We start from the raw sequence: 17,741 nt of genomic DNA on the forward strand, positions 1-17,741 counted from the left end.
AATACACTTTACACTTATTTGTGTCATTAGCATATGAACACATTGAAAACAGAACACTCCCCGTCTGGCATTCCCAAATATGCCACTTCATGCTTAACTGTCTTTGGTTGAGGTCTGACTCTCTATTGATAAGAGCAAAATAACATCACTTATAGGCCTTGAGAAAGTCTTTACTTTGCCTTGTGATGCTGTTCTGACTTCCACTTTGCGCACCTTCCCATCACTACTTGGAAAGGTGGTAGTGACCAACCCCATCGGCCACTCGTTACGAGATGACTGCTTCTGTTTGAGCAACACTACATCACCCACTTGTAAGTTGCGACATGCTACTTGCCACTTGCGTCTTGGCTGCAGAGTGTGTAGATATTCATTTCTCCATCGGGTCCAGAATTCATCAGCAAGTACCTATACTCGTCTCCACTGGCACTTCAAAAGTTCTTGTCCAACAAACTCGCCAGCTGGAGGTGGTACACCAGGTTTCTGCGTTACTATCATAGCGGGAGTCAGCAGCAGTGGTGAAGAAGGATCGGAGGAGACTGGGATCAATGGCCTTGCATTGATTATAGCAGACACCTCTGCCATCAAGGTACAGAGCACTTCATGAGTCAGGGAACTGTGTTTACCGTGAGACAACATGGCGTCCAGTATCCTCCTGGTTACACCAATCATGCGCTCCCACACACCTCCCATATGCGAGGCATGTGGAGGGTTGAACTCCCATGTACAGCCGTGTTCGTAGAGGTAACTCAGGATCTTGTCTTGACTCTGATCATCTTGTCTTATTCCTAATTCAGAACATGCTCCAACAAAGTTTGTACCACAGTCTGACCTCAGCTGCTTCACAGGCCCTCTTAGAGCAAAAAGTCTGCGTAGTGCATTGATGCAGCTACTTGAGTCCATGGACTCAATGACTTCTATATGCACAGCCCTGGTACTCATGCACGTGAAAAGGATCGCCCATCGCTTACTCTGAGCTGCTCCACCTCGAGTTCTTCGGGTGATTACCTCCCACGGACCAAAAACATCCAACCCTACATATGTAAAGGGAGGAGACATGCTCAGACGTTCTGGGGGAAGGTCGGCCATTTTCTGGACTTCCAGTTTTCCTCTCAGCTTTCGGCAGACAATACAGGAATGGATTACAGAGCTAATCAACCTTTTGCCGGCAACAATCCACAGGCCTTCCGCTCTGATTGCCCCTTCTGTAAACTGTCGTCCTTGATGTTTTATCTTTTCATGGTAATGGGTCACTACCAATTTGGTCACATGATTCTGTTTTGGGAGAATGATTGGATTTTTCATCCCAAGACTAACAATGGAGTGTTTCAGACGTCCACCAACCCGTAAAAGACCGTTGCACATGAAAGGGTCTAGCTTGAGGATTGTGCTTGTCTTTGAAATTGCTCTATTCTCTTGCAGTGCAACATACTCTTCTGGATAAGCGTCCCTTTGGACCAACCTAAGTATGGTCAGCTTTGCTGCCTCCAGTTCTTCTGGAGTATGAAGTTTGTTGCACATATGCCATCCTCTACATGTATTTGGGGGGTTGGTACTGAATGATTGAGTCTGGTGGCTCAAGAAGGCAACTGCTCTCAGTAAAGACCTCCAGGTGGAGAAGCGTTGGAACCTATTTGAAGTCAACTTACCCTCGGTTATATGGGTAGCACAGGATGTCAGCTGTGGTCTTACCTCCACATCTGCATCTGGTTCCACCAGCTCAAAGGGCTCATGTGTTTCAGCCACAGGAGGCTTGTGAAGAAAATCTGGACCTGTAAACCACATAGTCTCTCCAAGCCGAGATGCTGGGACCGATCTGGTGGCTAGGTCAGCTGGATTCTGATGTGTTGGCACGTAGTGCCACTGCTGAGGAGAAGTTGTCTGTCGAATTCGGTGAACACGATTGTGCACATACACATAGAATCGTTTAGAATCATTGTGGATGTATCCGAGAACCACCTTGCTGTCACAGAAAAACTTCACAGTATCAGGTTTAAGATCGAGTTCCCTGAGGATTAGTTCTGCCACTTCGACGGCCAGCACTGCCCCACAGAGTTCCAGGCGAGGGATTGTGGGCTCTGGTTTAGGAGCTAGCTTGGCTTTCCCAAGTACAAAGCCGACTCGACACTGTCCATCTGTAGTGATGACTTTCAGGTAAGCTACTGCTCCTATGGCCCAGTTTGAGGCGTCAGAAAATACACACAGCTCAGTATACATGGCAGTGGAGAGCGACTGTTGTATGTAGGCACGAGGAAGCTGAAGATTACTTAAATCCTGTAGTGATCTTCTCCATGTTTCCCATTCATTTAACTTGTTTGTGGGAAGTTCGGTATCCCAGTCGCATATGTCAGCTGAAAGTTCCCTTAGTAGTGCTCGTCCTCGGATGGTCACTGGAGCAGCCAAGCCCAGTGGGTCAAAGAGGCTGTTAACTGTCGATAGCACTCCTCGGCGAGTGAAGGGTTTATCATCAGCTGCAACCTTGAATGTGAAGGTGTCAGAATCTATCCTCCAACACAGACCAAGGCTTCTTTGTGCTGGGAGAACTTCCTCATTTAGCGCCAAGTCTTTTAAACCTGTAGCCAGATCTTCAGGGGTGAAAGCCTGCATCACTTTGATACTGTTGGAGGCAATCTTATGCAGTTTAAGATTAGATCCTGCCAGTGATGCTTGAGTGCGCTTGAGAAGGTCAATAGCCTCTGCTTCTGTCGAGAGAGAGATCAGTCCGTCGTCCACATAAAAGTGTCTCTCCACAAACTGGCGTGTGTCAGGTCCGTATTTGTGCTCACCCTCTTGGGAAGCTCTTCGAAGTCCATATATAGCGACTGCAGGTGACGGGCTATTCCCAAACACATGCACGCGCATGCGGTATTCCCCTACTTCCTTTGTCAGGTCATGATCTTTGTGCCAAAGAAATCTTAGATAATTTCTGTGGTCCTCTCTCACCATGAAACCATAGAACATTTGTTGGATGTCGGCTGTCACAGCAACAATGTCCTTTCTGAACCTGAGCAGCACTCCTAACAGGGAGTTATTTAGGTCAGGGCCTGAGAGCAGGATGCCATTAAGAGAAATGCCACTTTCTTGTGCGCTTGAGTCAAATACCACACGTATTTGATCGGGTTTTTGGGGGTGGTAGACCCCAAAAATGGGTAAATACCAACATTCTTCATGTTCTTGGAGAGAAGGTGCCTTCTCAGCGTGCCCATTTTCGAAGAGCTTTTTCATGAACGCAATGAACTGCTCTTTCATTTTAGGATTTTTGCCCAATGTGCGATCCAGAGAGTGGAGACGAGACAAGGCTTGAGCACGGTTGTTTGGTAGGCGTGGTCTGGGCGACCTGAATGGTAGAGGAGCAACCCAGCTGTTTTGTTCATTCTGACAGAACTCCTTCTGCATGATGTTCAGAAAGCTCTCATCTTCAAACGACAAAGCCGGTTCGTTATCACATGTCTGTCTTGTGAATACGCTTACCCCAAGTTTTTCCTCAGCAGGCATGTTGGTGGAGCCATAACTGGACAGGCAGGGGTAAATATCGGGTCTTTGCTCCCCGCCATACGCCAACTTTTCTTTCACAGATATTTCATTCTGACATGGCACCATGAAAGATGGACGTCCATTCGGCAGGACACTAGTCTTATAGACAGCTACAGTAGGCTTGTGTGTCCTGTTGATGCAAACTTCCCCAACTATCACCCATCCCAAATCCAACTGCTGGGCAAAGGGAGCATTGTGGGGGCCGTTAATTTGTTGCCTTACTTTGTGCACACGTATGAGATCTCTTCCCAGTAAGATCAAAATCTGTGCTTCGGGATCTATCTCAGGAATGTAAGGCGCTATGGGCATCAAGTGGGCATGGGAACGTGCTACCTCTGGTGAGGGGATTTCAGACCTGTTGGTCATGATGTCATTACATTCAATGAGTGGAGGTAAGTCTAAGCATACTTCACCGTCCAAAGCCTCAATCTGGAAACCGACTGCCTTTCTCCCTGTCATCTCAGTAGTACCAGCGCATGTCTTCAGCAAGTACGGGGAAAGGTTGCTACTGATCCCAAAGAGTTGGAAAAACTCAGATTTGGCCAGCGAGCGATTGCTCTGGTCATCCAGGATGACATACATCTTGACTGAGCGCTCTCGTTGTCCCTTTGGAAAAACTCGCACCAGGCAGATCTTAGCACAAGATCGTTCAAGGAGACCAACTCCACAGACTTCAGTGCACTTTGAGGTTACCTCTGTTGTGGAGTTGTTTCGCTGGTCTGCATCTGACACTGATGCAGGAGGCGACACTTCTGGGAGAGTAGTCTCCGGATGAAGAGCAGTGCAGTGCTTATCACTCTGACATTCATTGCACTGTAGGTTCATGTGACATTCCCTCGCAACATGAGTAACTGAGCAGCACCTAAAGCACCGTCTGTGGTCCTTTAATAACTTCTTCCTTTCCATGAGTGGTTTCGCTTTAAAGACCCTACATTTTTCCAGAGGGTGGGGTTTGTTGTGAAGTGGACAGTACTTAGCAGGATCATTTGCGCCTCTCCCATCTGTTTCTTCTCTATGTCTGGAGCTTGGATTAGCTACTGTGGACACATTTGTCTTTCGAACGGCTATGGCAGTTCTCCCACCATCATGATTTGCCATGGGTTTTTCATTTCGATTATAATAACGGCTGCTGTTTGTCAAAACAAAACTGGGATCGTTCCTAGCCTTGGCTTCACTGTTGACAAAATCCACAAAAAAGGCAAATGGGGTAAGCATACTCTATGCTGTTCTTTATACCTTGAACCAGCGGAGAGCCATTTCTCTTGCAGGTTCACTGGCAGCTTTTCGACAATGGGGTTAATGCCTCTTGGAGTATCCAAGTAACTAAGACCTGATAGATAACCATCTTCCTTGGCTGCCAAAAGCTCCATCAGTAGGTCCACTCAATTCCCTTAGTTTTATGTTTTCTCTCAACGTGAGGCGAGGGAAGCAGTCCAGTCGCTTAAAGAGAGCACACTCTATCACTTCTGGGGTTGCATAACATTCTTGAAGTCTCAACCATGACAAATTAAGCGCAGCTTCAGGGTTAGTGATATGAGCAGCACGGATCCTTTTTACATGTTCTGATGATTCCTTGCCGAGCCATTTTACTAGTAGATCTAACTCTTCACTGGCTGTCAGCTCCAAATCCTGAATGGTGCTGAGGAAGGATGACCGCCAAGCTCTGTAGCCTTCTGGCTGATCATCAAATTTAGTGAGACCTGTGGTTACTAATTCCCTGCGTGCCAGATACTTTGCAAAGTCTAACATGCCTGTAGATGGAGTCTGAGAGTTTTGCTGTATGCTGTTCCTTTGAGAAGTATCTGAATGCCTGATGTGTGGACTGCGTTCTAAAGATGCCTTACAAAAATAGCGAGGGCTCAATGGAGTGGGCTGAGGCGAGAATGGCTGCTGTCCTGTAGTTGGCTGATGCTCACTTAGCTGTGAGTAACCAGGGTTTGTAGATAAAGTGTTATATTCTACGTTGGATTCTGGGAGTTCTTGTTTTGTTGACAACGATGCTTTCTTAACATAGATGGGACTCAGTGTGGCTTGAGAATCTATGGCAGGTTTAAAACTGATTCGAGCTTGATCTTCGAGGTATGCCTCGGTTTGCTGTTTTATGGACAAAGGTGAGATGCCACTCCTGTTGCTGTGTATATCATCACAGTCTATGGCTGCTGCTGCTTCTAAAACCTCAGCCTCAGCAACAGCAACGGCAGCTGCTTTTTCAAGTTCCAATGCTTCTAGATCTGCCTCAAGAGTAGCCTTTTCTAAATCCAACTTGGCCTTTTGTTTTTTTTATTTCAAGCTCTCTCTGTGCAAATGTGGCCCTGGTGCGTGCAGCTTCAGCGATAGCTCTGGCTTTTGCAGCGGCGCTGGCTACTGAATGCTTTGAAGAAGAGGTGCGCTTGGAGCTGGAGACTGATGACACTTTGTCGTCCATTTTGGTATCCATAACTATGCTGGAGAATCCCTCTGACGAATATAGTCTTTCACTGTACTGTTCTCTCTATGTGTTAAACTCCCTGAGTGTGAACATAGATAAACAGCCAGCCAAACTCCTTTTCAAGAGCCAGGAAGGTGAGCGTACTTGCTCCTTTAATGACTCCAAACATAGCAATCATCTTGCACTGACATCATTGAACTGGAGTGAAAGACTATTGCTTTCTGAAGGACTCCTTTGAAGGATTGCTTTGGATTCCACATGAATGATTACAAAGTTGTAGCCATGCTTTTCCCACTGTTCTCTGCATTTCCTGCTTCCTGTCTATACACATGTCAAAATAAAAGCCTTCCTGTCTATCCAGATGTCAAAATAAAAGATTCACAATTTTCCGATGTATAACAATAGAAATACACTTTACACTTATTTGTGTCATTAGCATATGAACACATTGAAAACAGAACAGGTGCTGTCCATTATGGTCAGACATTTCCACTTTGGAAATTCCAGCAGTCCTGTGGTTTGTTGCGATGCAGCTTTCCAAGTAAGTTTTGCTGCTGTTTTCTTTTCAGAGAGAAAGTGTTTTTTGCACAGCCTGACATTGGGGTGAATTTCCTGGAACATCCACTCCTGTGAAGATTGGTGGTTGTGAATATTTTCCACTTCTGAATAATCTTTCTCACAAAAGATTGATGGACTTCAGACTGTCTGGAAACGACCTTATAACCTTTCCCAGATTGTTGGGCAGTGACAATTGTTTCTTTAAGATCACTGCTGATGGTTTTCCTCCTCCGCTGTTCTGAAGATGTACTTACCTCATTTAAATGGGCCAGGCGACTTGTTTTATTATGTCCTGACACCTTAAAAGGTGCACTTTCTTGTGCAAATCAATCATCTCAGCAACCTGCAGGTTACTCGTCAGCTGCTCAAACCTCCAGTTGTTTTCTCATCTAATTTGTCCACCTGTGCACAGCAGGCTAGATCCAGCTGGTTCCTTGATTGAGAAAAGCTACCTCTTGATTATGATATTGATTTGTATCGTCTCTAAAAATTTGTTTTTTTCCAAAGCCTTTAAAGCTTGTGTGTGAGCTATGAGAGAATGAACAGTGTTTTATCGGCTTCCTCCTTCTGCAATTCTTACTTTGAGCCACATGGGGGAGCTGTAGCACTGTGTTGCCTCCCTGCTACCAGAGAGCAAGAGAGAGAGGCGCATGGGAAAAGGATTAAAAAAAAAAAAAAAGAGCCTGGGCTCATATTGAAAATTCATGACATGCACTTCTCAACTTCTGCAAGATACACAGCAAGTATAATGAGCTCAAAGCACAGAACTTGGTTCTTCCTGACTATTTTATCAGTTTGTATTTCTTTTCCAGCTCAGTGTGTGTGTGTGTGTGTGTGTGTGTGTGTGTGTGTGTGTGTGTGTGTGTGTGTGTGTGTGTGTGAAAGACTAACTCCCGTGCCATCATTTAAATATAAATTACTGGCACTGACTGGGGCTTCAAACAACATCACAAATGACACAAACAAAAACAATTAAAAATCTCTAAACAAACAAAGAGACACTCCTCTGCGAAGGCTGCGTAGCATGGCATGAACAGGAAAGGAAAGACAGATTTGGCCTTAATTACATTTTCCCTTCACGTTCATCCATCTCTTTATCATCTGATTCTTCATTAGCTCACCCCACAATTGCTTCTTTTTTTTCTTAAACTGTCCTCTGTCTTTTTTATCCTTCTCCTCTCCGTCGCCCCTGTCGTTCCCTGTCGTTCCCTGTCTCTCTGTCTGACCTAGTTTTGGGCGGCGTTTCTCTCACACGCACAAACCGGTGGTCCTTCAGGTGCTTTAAATCCTTGAGAAATGTTTGAATTTTGATGTGATGTTTTTAAGGTCTGGAGATGTGCAGAGTTTTTTGAGGTTGAAATGTCTGGATTTGATCAAGGTCATGAAACTGTTTTCATTTGCACTGTTGCTAGAGGACAGCAATCTCGTCTTCCCATCATCCTCCATGGTTTCCATCTTTTCTCTTCTCTGCTATTGTTTTTCCAGTGTGATGCAGACTAGTGTTGGCATGTTGCCCCAGACCACACCGAAATATTCACACACATACACAAAGTGACACGCCAACGCACAGCCTGCAGAATCTCTTCAAATCTTATTCCCGATCCACTTGGACTTCCCCCTCTTCAAGCTTCTTTTTTATTTCTTTATTTCTTTTAAAGGAGAGGACAGTGACGTCACAATGGAGCCTCAGTTACAGCTACGGCACATGCTGAGTGAGAAGTTTCAACCATCTGGTCAATCGTTATTCATAGCGAGGCGTAAACAGTAAAACGTGCCGCCGGGCATGTGTTGCAGAAAAAGAGCACGAGGATGCTAAGCTGCTAGCTCGGCTCATCCGAAACAAAGGTGTGGTGGTTAAAAGAAGGCACACGGCTGCTTTGTGAGGGGTTCAAAGACCACCTGGACTTCATGGACAGAGGATTTCCTTCTTCTATGACATCCAATCCTCCGTTCAGGTAAAGTACAGAAACAGAATAACCACAGCTGCCTGAGCAGCCAATGTGCTGATCATCATCAAGCAAATGGCAATTTCCATTCACCCGGCGGTAAACTTGTTTGCACCGCCAGTGAAAGTTTTGCCTTTTGAAGTTCAGGTTTTCAGTGGCTTTATCGTTCGTCACAAAGTAACAAGGTTTCAGCAAGAAAGCCTCCAAATCAGACACTTTAATCATGCAGCACACAAAAATCCAAAAAACACTTAAAATGACTCTTTCAAATAATCCCAGTTTGCTCAAAAAGCAAACAGGTTTTTATAGAAATCACAAACTCAGGAGCTTAGCATAAAAGACTCCACAGAATTCAGACTCTGCTGGCTACAAATATGCATTCAGGTGAAGACGTCCAAAAAAGTTTCGTTCCCTGCTCCCTTATCCACAAACGGGTCATCACAGCATGTAGCTTCACACGTTTGTTTTTAGCATGATTACGCACCAGATGCCCCTGCTGAGGGATTTGTGTCTCCAGCTCATTGGTACAAATCATTTATCACAAAGACAGTGCCAGCCAGCCACGCCAGTGCTGTCTGTCAGCTGTAGGCTGCTGTAGAAATACACTGGATTTCTACAGCATCGGCTGATATATTTTATATTTATTTACATACTTCGAAATCTCTGGTTGTAGCTTCACCGTGTGCACAGCTGTGATGCTGCTCTGCTACATGTGCTGCTGGGAGCTGAAGCAGATCTGCCATTATCAGCTGATATATTGTTCTAATGCTTACCAATAAAGAGTGTTTGCTTCTTTGTGAGTTTATTTGCCTGTACACACACACACTGTGTGTGTGTGTGTGTGTGTGTGTGTGTGTGTGTCTTGAGTCTTTGAAAAAGAGGTCTTGGGCAGGGTCGTAGTTGGTAAGAATTTGTTGTTTTTTCACAAAGAGGTCATGGGTTAAGCCCTCTGTATATTTGGGGGATTTGGGAATCAGCCTACAAGGATTTTTCACTCATCATAAAAGCACAAATCATGCTAGGTCCATTGTGAAAGCCTAGTTTGAATTAACCTCAAGTTATACCGGCCTATTAGACATTAGGGTGCTGAGATCTACACAAAAAGGAATTGAATTAAAGTTAAATGCATGAACAGGTTCAGATCTTAGCTAACAACCTTTGTGTCTCTGAAAATCCTGGTTGTAGCATTTTATGGTGCACAGTGTATTTATGCATTGCTGTGTGCACAAAGGCTCTTAACAGAAGAAAGTCTAAGGTAATTTTCTGTTTCAAGGAGTGTGAAAACACACAAAAAGAAATCTTTTGTGTTGTGTACACGGGGTGACTGTCAAGCTTAGAGGTATGGGGCACCTTGTGATCAGATCAGAGGTGTGGTGTCATATGTGTGGCTTCCTGCCTGATGAAGATTAAAAACCTCACATGTCAACACCTTGCACAATTACACGGCACTTTTTTTAAGGGCGGCATTTAAACCATTTTCCAGCTGCTGTCAAGTGACTGATTCACACATTTATTTTGGTCAAATGTGCAATATAAATAGCTCTGCTTGTTATGAAGAACATTTTTGCAGTGACTTGTCTCCCACAGCATGAGTGTGTGTGTCTGTGTGTGTGAGAGAGCGCTCCCTCCCTCCACCTCTGCCTGGCTGTCAGCTTGCCTCGACCACGTAGCAGCTTCCTGGCAGCGGCAGCAGCTTGTGTCTACTCTCCCTCGCTCTCTCTCTCTGACACACACACACACACACACACACACACACTCAGTGTCAGTAGCCTATGTAGAACCGCGTAGCACCACCTTTGGATTTTAACCACCAACAGCACCAGCCCAAGCGGCAATGGATCTCTTTGAATTCGACTTTTTCAGAGACTGGGAGCTTGAACAACCATGGTAAGTCCTGTGCGCGCAGCTTTAGATTCTTATGTGTGTGTGTGTGTTTATAAAATGCATGCATATGTGTGTTTATTGTGGAGGGATGGCCGGACATGCTTTCTGGGGTATAAATAAAGATTCTTGTATTTTTGTCTGGAGATGCAGCCAAACTGAGTCTCGGAGAAATCGCGCACACCGTCTTTCTTTGTCACCGTAAAGCTGCCCTTGTTGCTGGAGATGAACCGGGAGGCATGCACACACACACACACACACACGCACACACTATAGGCAGCCAGTGCAACGCCGGCTTTTTACTGTTTCGTTGTGAAATTAAAAATAATAATAAATAAAAATAAAACGTTCGGCGTAAACGTGAGACCGGGGAGTGTGGCGGAGCGCTGAGCATGGAGGGATCGGCGTAAACGTGAATGAACTGCGTCCCCACAAGTTTGGGCAGTTTAGTGTTTGCTCCATTTCAGTCCCTAAAGAATCACGTGTCCTGGTGACATTTCAGTTCAGCTCACCTGGTGCAGCGCAGGTGTAAAGGCGCAGCGTCACATCCATGGAGGCATAGCGATGGAGTGATGACGCTCAGTCAGTGTTTGGCCGTGTGTTGACTGAGCATCACTGCAAAGTGGTTGTTACTGTAAACGCTTAAAGTAGATCATCCCCATCTTTAAATCCAGTACTGTTGACAGCATTGAGAGGTCTGTATCAGCCTCGTGTTGTTTGGCACACTTGGTCCTTTTTTTGTTGTTGTTGTTGTTGATTCAGAGCTGAACTCATTAGTTGACAGTCAGGACGAACACTTGACTCTAATTTTAAAAGCAGTAAACATTCTTCTGGATCCATCCACTCTCACTGAAAATGATCCTCAGTGAAAATCAGCACATAAGTCAGCTGGTATCTGCTCGCTGTTTATATATCAGGACCTGATATCTATGGCAAGACATTAAATGGACTGTTTCTTATGTAGCACTCAAAGCACTTTGTTCTACATCTAAGTGCTTTCTTTCACTCACACAAACACACTCTGATGAATGCATCAAGAGAAAGTATCTTGCCTGAGGAGAATTTGGCACATAGACCGGAGCAGCCAAGGATCGAACCGCCAACCTTCATGAATAATAGATGACCTGCTCTACCTCCTGCCATCCTGTTAAAGTGCAGCACACGAGTGGCACAGTGGTGAAGCGGTTAATACTGCTGTCTCACAACAGGAAGGTTCTGGGTTCGTCCCTTCCTGGGACCGTTCTGTTTGGAGTTTGCATGTACCGTCTGTGTGGGAGCTTCCAAAGGCTTAAATGTTAGGTCGAGACTAGAAAAGTGCATTGAGGTGATGCTTTCTAACTTGAATAGCTGCATAAAGTAGATTCATTTCAGGACATGTTGGGAAAATGTTATAGTTCACCAATAAAGAAAAACATTTAAGATGATATTATTAATTAGAGCTCTGCTGATCATAGGGCAAGAAAAGGTGGAAATCATGGACAGGTCACCCATCACAGGGTTAACAAGCGAAATTACAATTTACAACCTCCACCAGAACCTTCCTGCACTGAATCCCACACATTTATATTTTGAGGCTTATTTTTACTTTGACCATCCATCCATGACTTACTTCTGGATGGTCCGGTTGCTTATTTTGAAAATCCAGTTGCTGCTCCAGGCTTTACAGTACAGTGTTTCCACATAGGCGGGCTGGTCTGGTTGTTGTCGTGACAGTCCTCGAATGTGTCCGATTCCCCCTGGTGTCTGGAGATGTGCTGTGACTTGGAAGGCCACATAAAGCAGATCTTGCTGGGTTCCCAAAGAGCACAAGGTCTACTGTCACCAGCTGTAGTCCAAGACACTGGAACTGAAGTCTCCTGTTGCTCTATTGGATACTGTCACAAAGTATTTATGGTATTATTTATGCATTAAAAGGCATGGGTGTGCAGTGCAGTATAATTGTATGGGAGGCGACAGGCGCCGATCACTGCACCACCACGCTGCCCCTTTATAAAACTCTAAAATCTGTATGATACTATTAATCAGTATCAGTGGTACTATCATCTATAATGAAAGTCATTCTTGTGGATTCTGCTCCTCCTGCATGCCTCTGTGAAGTCATTTTCTATGCAGTAGAGGACATAAGAACAAAGAGCCACATGGGGAGAAGTGCTTTTTAAGGCTTTTAACACTATGGAGGCCTAAAAAGATGCTGGGGTTTTCAAAAAGATGATAGAGAGGCTGGAATCTGCAAGAAGTTAAACATAATTCAGTCTCTCAGCGTGATTTGGAATTTATTCTCGCACTCATTTGTGCAGAAACTGGGCGTGTGGAAAGTAATGGAGGGGCAATTTGAACCTTTCAGAACACTTTGTCAGGCTCTGGTTGTACTGGTGGGCAGCTTCCTGTTGAGGTCACAGCTTCAACTGCAATTCATATTACAATTTTTTTTAATTCAAAGTAATTAATTTTGCCTTTCAATCAGCCATTTATCATCAAGCCTGGAATTTTTTAAAATAATTGCTCCACTTACCAATTCAGCAATCTGATGCAGAGTCATGTGCACGATCAGAAACAATGCAGGCAGAATGCTTCATACATGCCGTCATGTATGCATGTCATATCTATATAAATATATATATGATTTTATTCTTCTGGATCAACAGCATTTTTAAAATATCAGCTTTTATTAAAAGATTATCAAGTGTCTCACTTCATGCTGCATATTTCTTGTCACTTGGTGGAAACATTCAGGAGGACTGTAGGAAGTAAGGTCTATATAACAGTCAGCCTTTCCAGTCTAACTGTGTATTACAGAGGGAGCACAATAACTTGGCAACCACGCTGCTGTTTTGAATGCGTATTCCAGCAGGGAGAGTCTGAGTGGGGAAAGTGACACACACTGCTGTCCCTCAGCAGCTACCGTGGAAGGGCCCTGGAGCAAGGTACTTAACCCCCCGCTGCTGGAGTGGAGCTGCTCAGGGCTCAACAACAAGCTCGGGGTGTCTACACATGTAACCCTCCCCCTGCCACCACTCCATCACGCCAGAGCTGTCAGGTGGTCCTGATGGGAAATTGGGCTCACACTGAAACGGCTTTTAGGCCAGAAAGAATATGAAGAAAATACAAGAAAAAATGTTTTTAGGAAACTGCAGAACAATGAAGGCAGCTTATGTGTGTCGATCAGCTTCTCCCTCATTTAGAATTAAACAGTCACAATCTGGAAACATCACGCCAGGTCTGTTTATGTAGCTGTCTGTGGGTGTATTACAGCCAGCACGTGCCACCCTAGGGGTCTGGACTCATCCAAGTGCCCTTGAGGGAGTCACAAGAAGCTGGAAGAAAAATGCTTTCTCCTATAGCAAATCATATTAACGTGTCAGATGCGATCCTAATCTTTTATGTTTGTAGAAGAAGAAAAATGGAGCACTGGGGTCCACAGTGTAAGCAATGATTTTATTTATGAGAAGCCCTACGTAGGGTTGAAGCACCAGGATTTGCCAGTTTCCTTCGCAGTGCTGGTCATGTTGTTAAAGTGTGGCACTTTGGCAGGGTGTGTTAATTTCCTGCTTCTCACAGAAGTCAGTAGAGTTGGCTTATTTAAACCTGCAGATTGTCAGTATATTGAAGAATTTGAATCAAATCTTTATTTTGAACAATTTCTAATGAACATAAAAACTGAATGAACCTAAATAGAAAGGCGTCATATTCACATTTCCAATTCAAAAAGCAACAGAAGGAAGCAAACGTTGAGTAATTCTCAGAGATTCTACAATAAACTGGTGGGAGCAGCAGGAAAACAGAGTCTTGTACACTTGCGTTTTTTTTCCTGTAGTACTCGACATCAACTGCACAACAGGTCTCTGCCTCACTACGTTCACTAGCTGTACTGATAAGAATCTCAGACACCATCAGTGTAGAAGTCTCAGCTCTAGCTCAACACAACAGGAAGGAGACTCTCCTCATGGAGCCGTTCAACCCTTTACAAGTACCAACTGTGATTCTCAAACAGGGAGGCCCCTATATGATTAAAATAAAAGCAAAATGTAATGATAAAAATGGTCCTATATGTTTGTTCAATCACATCAGCCATCATAGTCAACATATTGCAACAGAAAATATTCAGGCTAATTATTTTTCACCATAAGCAAAACAGGCAAAGTTTTCCAATCAGTAGAAGTGCACAATCCATCCTGGTGTCTTGAAAAAGCCAAATCCCTTCATGTGTTAAATGTATCTATTTAAAAATAAGAGTGCGTATGAAATGTACCTGACATTTCAATGTCGTCAGTTTGGAAGACACAAGATGATTCAAAATCAAGTTTAATCTGACAATCAGATTGTCAGATTTAACAATACCCCACCCACGTGCTCTTAGTTTGTTAACTCTTCAATTTATGAACTTATGACAGGTGGAAAACCATAGAAGACCTAAACCTGGTGAAGTCTAAGTCATCACAGGTGGTAACCGTTATCCTTTATTTTGGAGATTTGGGGGAAAAAATGTGAATAGCTTTCGATGAGAATGATTTTTTCCCTGATTTACAAGCCTTGGAAGAACAGGTCAATACAAAAAGATTCATCTAGCCCTGGGTTAGAATTAGGGTTAGGGTTGGAGAGGGCTCATCACCAATGACGGCTTAGACCTCAGAGGGTTAAGTAAAGACCATCCAAAAGCACCGTTACCCAAACAACCATAAATCAATAAAAACAGCTAAATAAATTCAGCTGAAATTCAATTGAAGCATATTTCAGTTGAGAATGGAGGCCAACTTTTTTATGCTTTTCCTGTCCGATATCGTCTCTTAACCATCGGCTTGTACCAACATCTCTAAAAGCCGCTTTTGATGTTGCTGGCGACTCTGTGCTAATAAATGTTCAAATGGGCTCAGCTGTCCAAGTTGATAACAAAGATAACGGCACCGCTGGAAGATGGGAACCAGAATGCAGCGAGTTATTTTCAAATAGATCTTCCTCCTGAAATTTTACAATGGATTTTACAGGCATAAAAGACGACACGCACCTTCAATAGAAACCACGAAAATCACTCAGATTGGAGTTAAAAGTCTGTCACGCACCATTGATGTGTGGCTGGTGTTTGACAGTAGATTTTCCCTTTAAGAAGAAAAAAAAAAAGCTGAGAAAGAGAAAACAATCTTGAAGCTCCCCCCTTTGTTAAATCTGAACGAACACTGTAGGTCTCCTCCTCCTCCTCCTCCTGAAGAAATACCCTTTCATCTCTTCTCCTCTTTGTTGCTCTTTCTCCCTCCTCCCATCTTGCCTCGTTTCGTTCTCTCGCTTGGAGATCTGAAGGCTTTTGTATGATTGTAATATGGCTTGCATTGAGCGTCGCGTGCTCCTCACTGTAATTGCCCATCATGTAGCCGGCTAATCATGGCAGTGGAATCTGGGGGAGATCGCTTTGAATGTTAATTGATGCTGATGGTGATTGGTTGAACCATTTAAGTAGTTAATTAGAGAATTGATTACACATATCCTCAGCATGCAATGATAAGTTTCCAGCTGCGTGTTTTGGAGCCTAAAAGTTCACATCTGCGGGAAGAAACACCGATTATTATTCTTTTTTTATTATTGTTGTTTAAATGCTGGAAGACAAAGAAAAGATTGTTGTTCAAAGGTGTAATCAAAGCTCTCTTTTCAGAACAATCCGGGGGGAAATACACCATGGCTGTCCCAAATATCGTGTTTCTCTTTTTTTGTATTAACGACCAAATCATTGCGTCTTCAGCTGGGCGGGGGAGGGGGGTGACTTTGTAAAGTAATTTGTCTTTTGCATTTAATAATTAAAGATATTTTTACAAATTTTATTTAAAATCATCATACATGTAAAGTTAAATTAAACAGGTTTGCTGATAGTCAAACTGCGGGGCTGTAAAATGAAGCCAACACAACACAAAAGCAAGTCAGTCCACATAGGCTAGCCTGCTTAAATCCCCTCTTTACATCAGAATTAAACATGTTTATAATGTGATAGAAGTTGGATACTTCCCTGTTCCCTGTTTATGATAATAGTGTGTGTTTACGTCTCCATTTTAAGTTATATGAAGGTTTACGCCTGTTTGTCATCAACCACCTGTGCTGACTGACAAATGGTTATTGGTATAGACGAGTGGCCTGTGGTGACTTTTACAGAGGGATTGAACATTTTAATGCCTTAATATTATTTAACTGCAGGTTAAACTCACTGGGCAAGCACTGCTTTCCTTGCTTGCCCAGTGAGATCCAGACTGATCCATTGAACACTGATGACAGAAATTATATGTTTATTCTATTTATTTGTTAAAAATAATTAGCAGGTTGTCTGTACCTATGTGATGCACCAACTGTATGGATGCACAATTCAGTTCACCAGCCTAATTAACATGAGCTGATTGCCTCCCCACTCCACCGTCTCATCCAAAATATCATCGCTTATTATTCCAAAACTTCTAAAACTTGAAAAGTGGCACAAATGCTGAACTCAAGGCTTTAAACCAGTTGTTTACAAACTAATGGGTGATGTCATGGTGGCCATGTCCATCTTTAATGTACAGTCTATGTTGTTATTTCAGCTATTTTATCACAAAGTGATGAATGATGTTTGGTAATTTTATAGCACTTTTCTAGTCTTACTGACTATTGAAGGATTACAAAGATTATTAGTAGCATTCCTACAATCACACACACACATTCACGTGGCAGATTATTCTATGAACTTAAAACGCTTTATCTCTCACACATACATGCACAGAGAGACAGACTGAGGAGTGAATCAGAGACAATTTGGGGGTTTAATAACTTGGCCAAGGAGGCTGTGAGTAATTCCTTGTCCTTGTGTGTCGTAGTGGAGTAGTGGCAACTGTTTGTCCACAAAGGTGCTAGATTTGTGGATTCCAAAAAATTGAATCCCACAGTAGATGATTAAATACCCACCAAGCCATCAAATATTCAGAAAGTTGAATACTCAGGTCCGGCTCTTGAAAACCTACAAGAAGCGGTGATGGAATCTTTGGGGAAAGGAGGTGACAGAGTCAATGCATTCGATGTTCATTCTCACAGTCTGGTATTCAATCTGCCATCAATCCTCCCAAGCTCTCAGTCAGCTCACTCACACGTGCAAGCTCAATAAGCGCAAAATCATTCATCACACACTGAAATTTCCATCCTTGCTGTGTGATCGGCCTAGGCTTGCCAAACCAGCTCCACTTGATGATACTTCACACCCACATCATCAGCAACTCAGAGGCTGCGAAAGGAAGCTGTGTCTCATCCCAAACTGCCAAGAATTCACAAACAAATGCTTCAACCTGACAGCAGATAACACTGAAAGAAATCTTCTAACTGGGAAAAAAAAAATCCATTTTATCCCATACTGGCGGTACAGTTATCCCACAGGGCTGTGAAGCGCCAGCTCTGTC

General features: G+C 43.6%; 1 protein-coding gene across 2 annotated transcripts in view; it reads left to right on the forward strand.

Annotated features, from left to right (window-relative positions):
• The first annotated feature begins 10,129 nt into the window (after positions 1-10,129).
• Positions 10,130-17,741, forward strand: part of aff2 (AF4/FMR2 family, member 2) — a 210,005-nt gene continuing 202,393 nt past the window's right edge. For both annotated transcript variants that reach the window (XM_004563274.3, XM_014409891.3), the window contains exon 1: positions 10,130-10,350. In XM_004563274.3, coding sequence (XP_004563331.1) covers positions 10,298-10,350 — 53 coding nt within the window. In that variant the 5' untranslated portion in view covers positions 10,130-10,297. The remainder of the gene's footprint in view (positions 10,351-17,741) is intronic.

This window comes from Maylandia zebra, linkage group LG2 (assembly GCF_041146795.1).
Source record: "Maylandia zebra isolate NMK-2024a linkage group LG2, Mzebra_GT3a, whole genome shotgun sequence".
Lineage (NCBI taxonomy): Eukaryota > Metazoa > Chordata > Actinopteri > Cichliformes > Cichlidae > Maylandia > Maylandia zebra.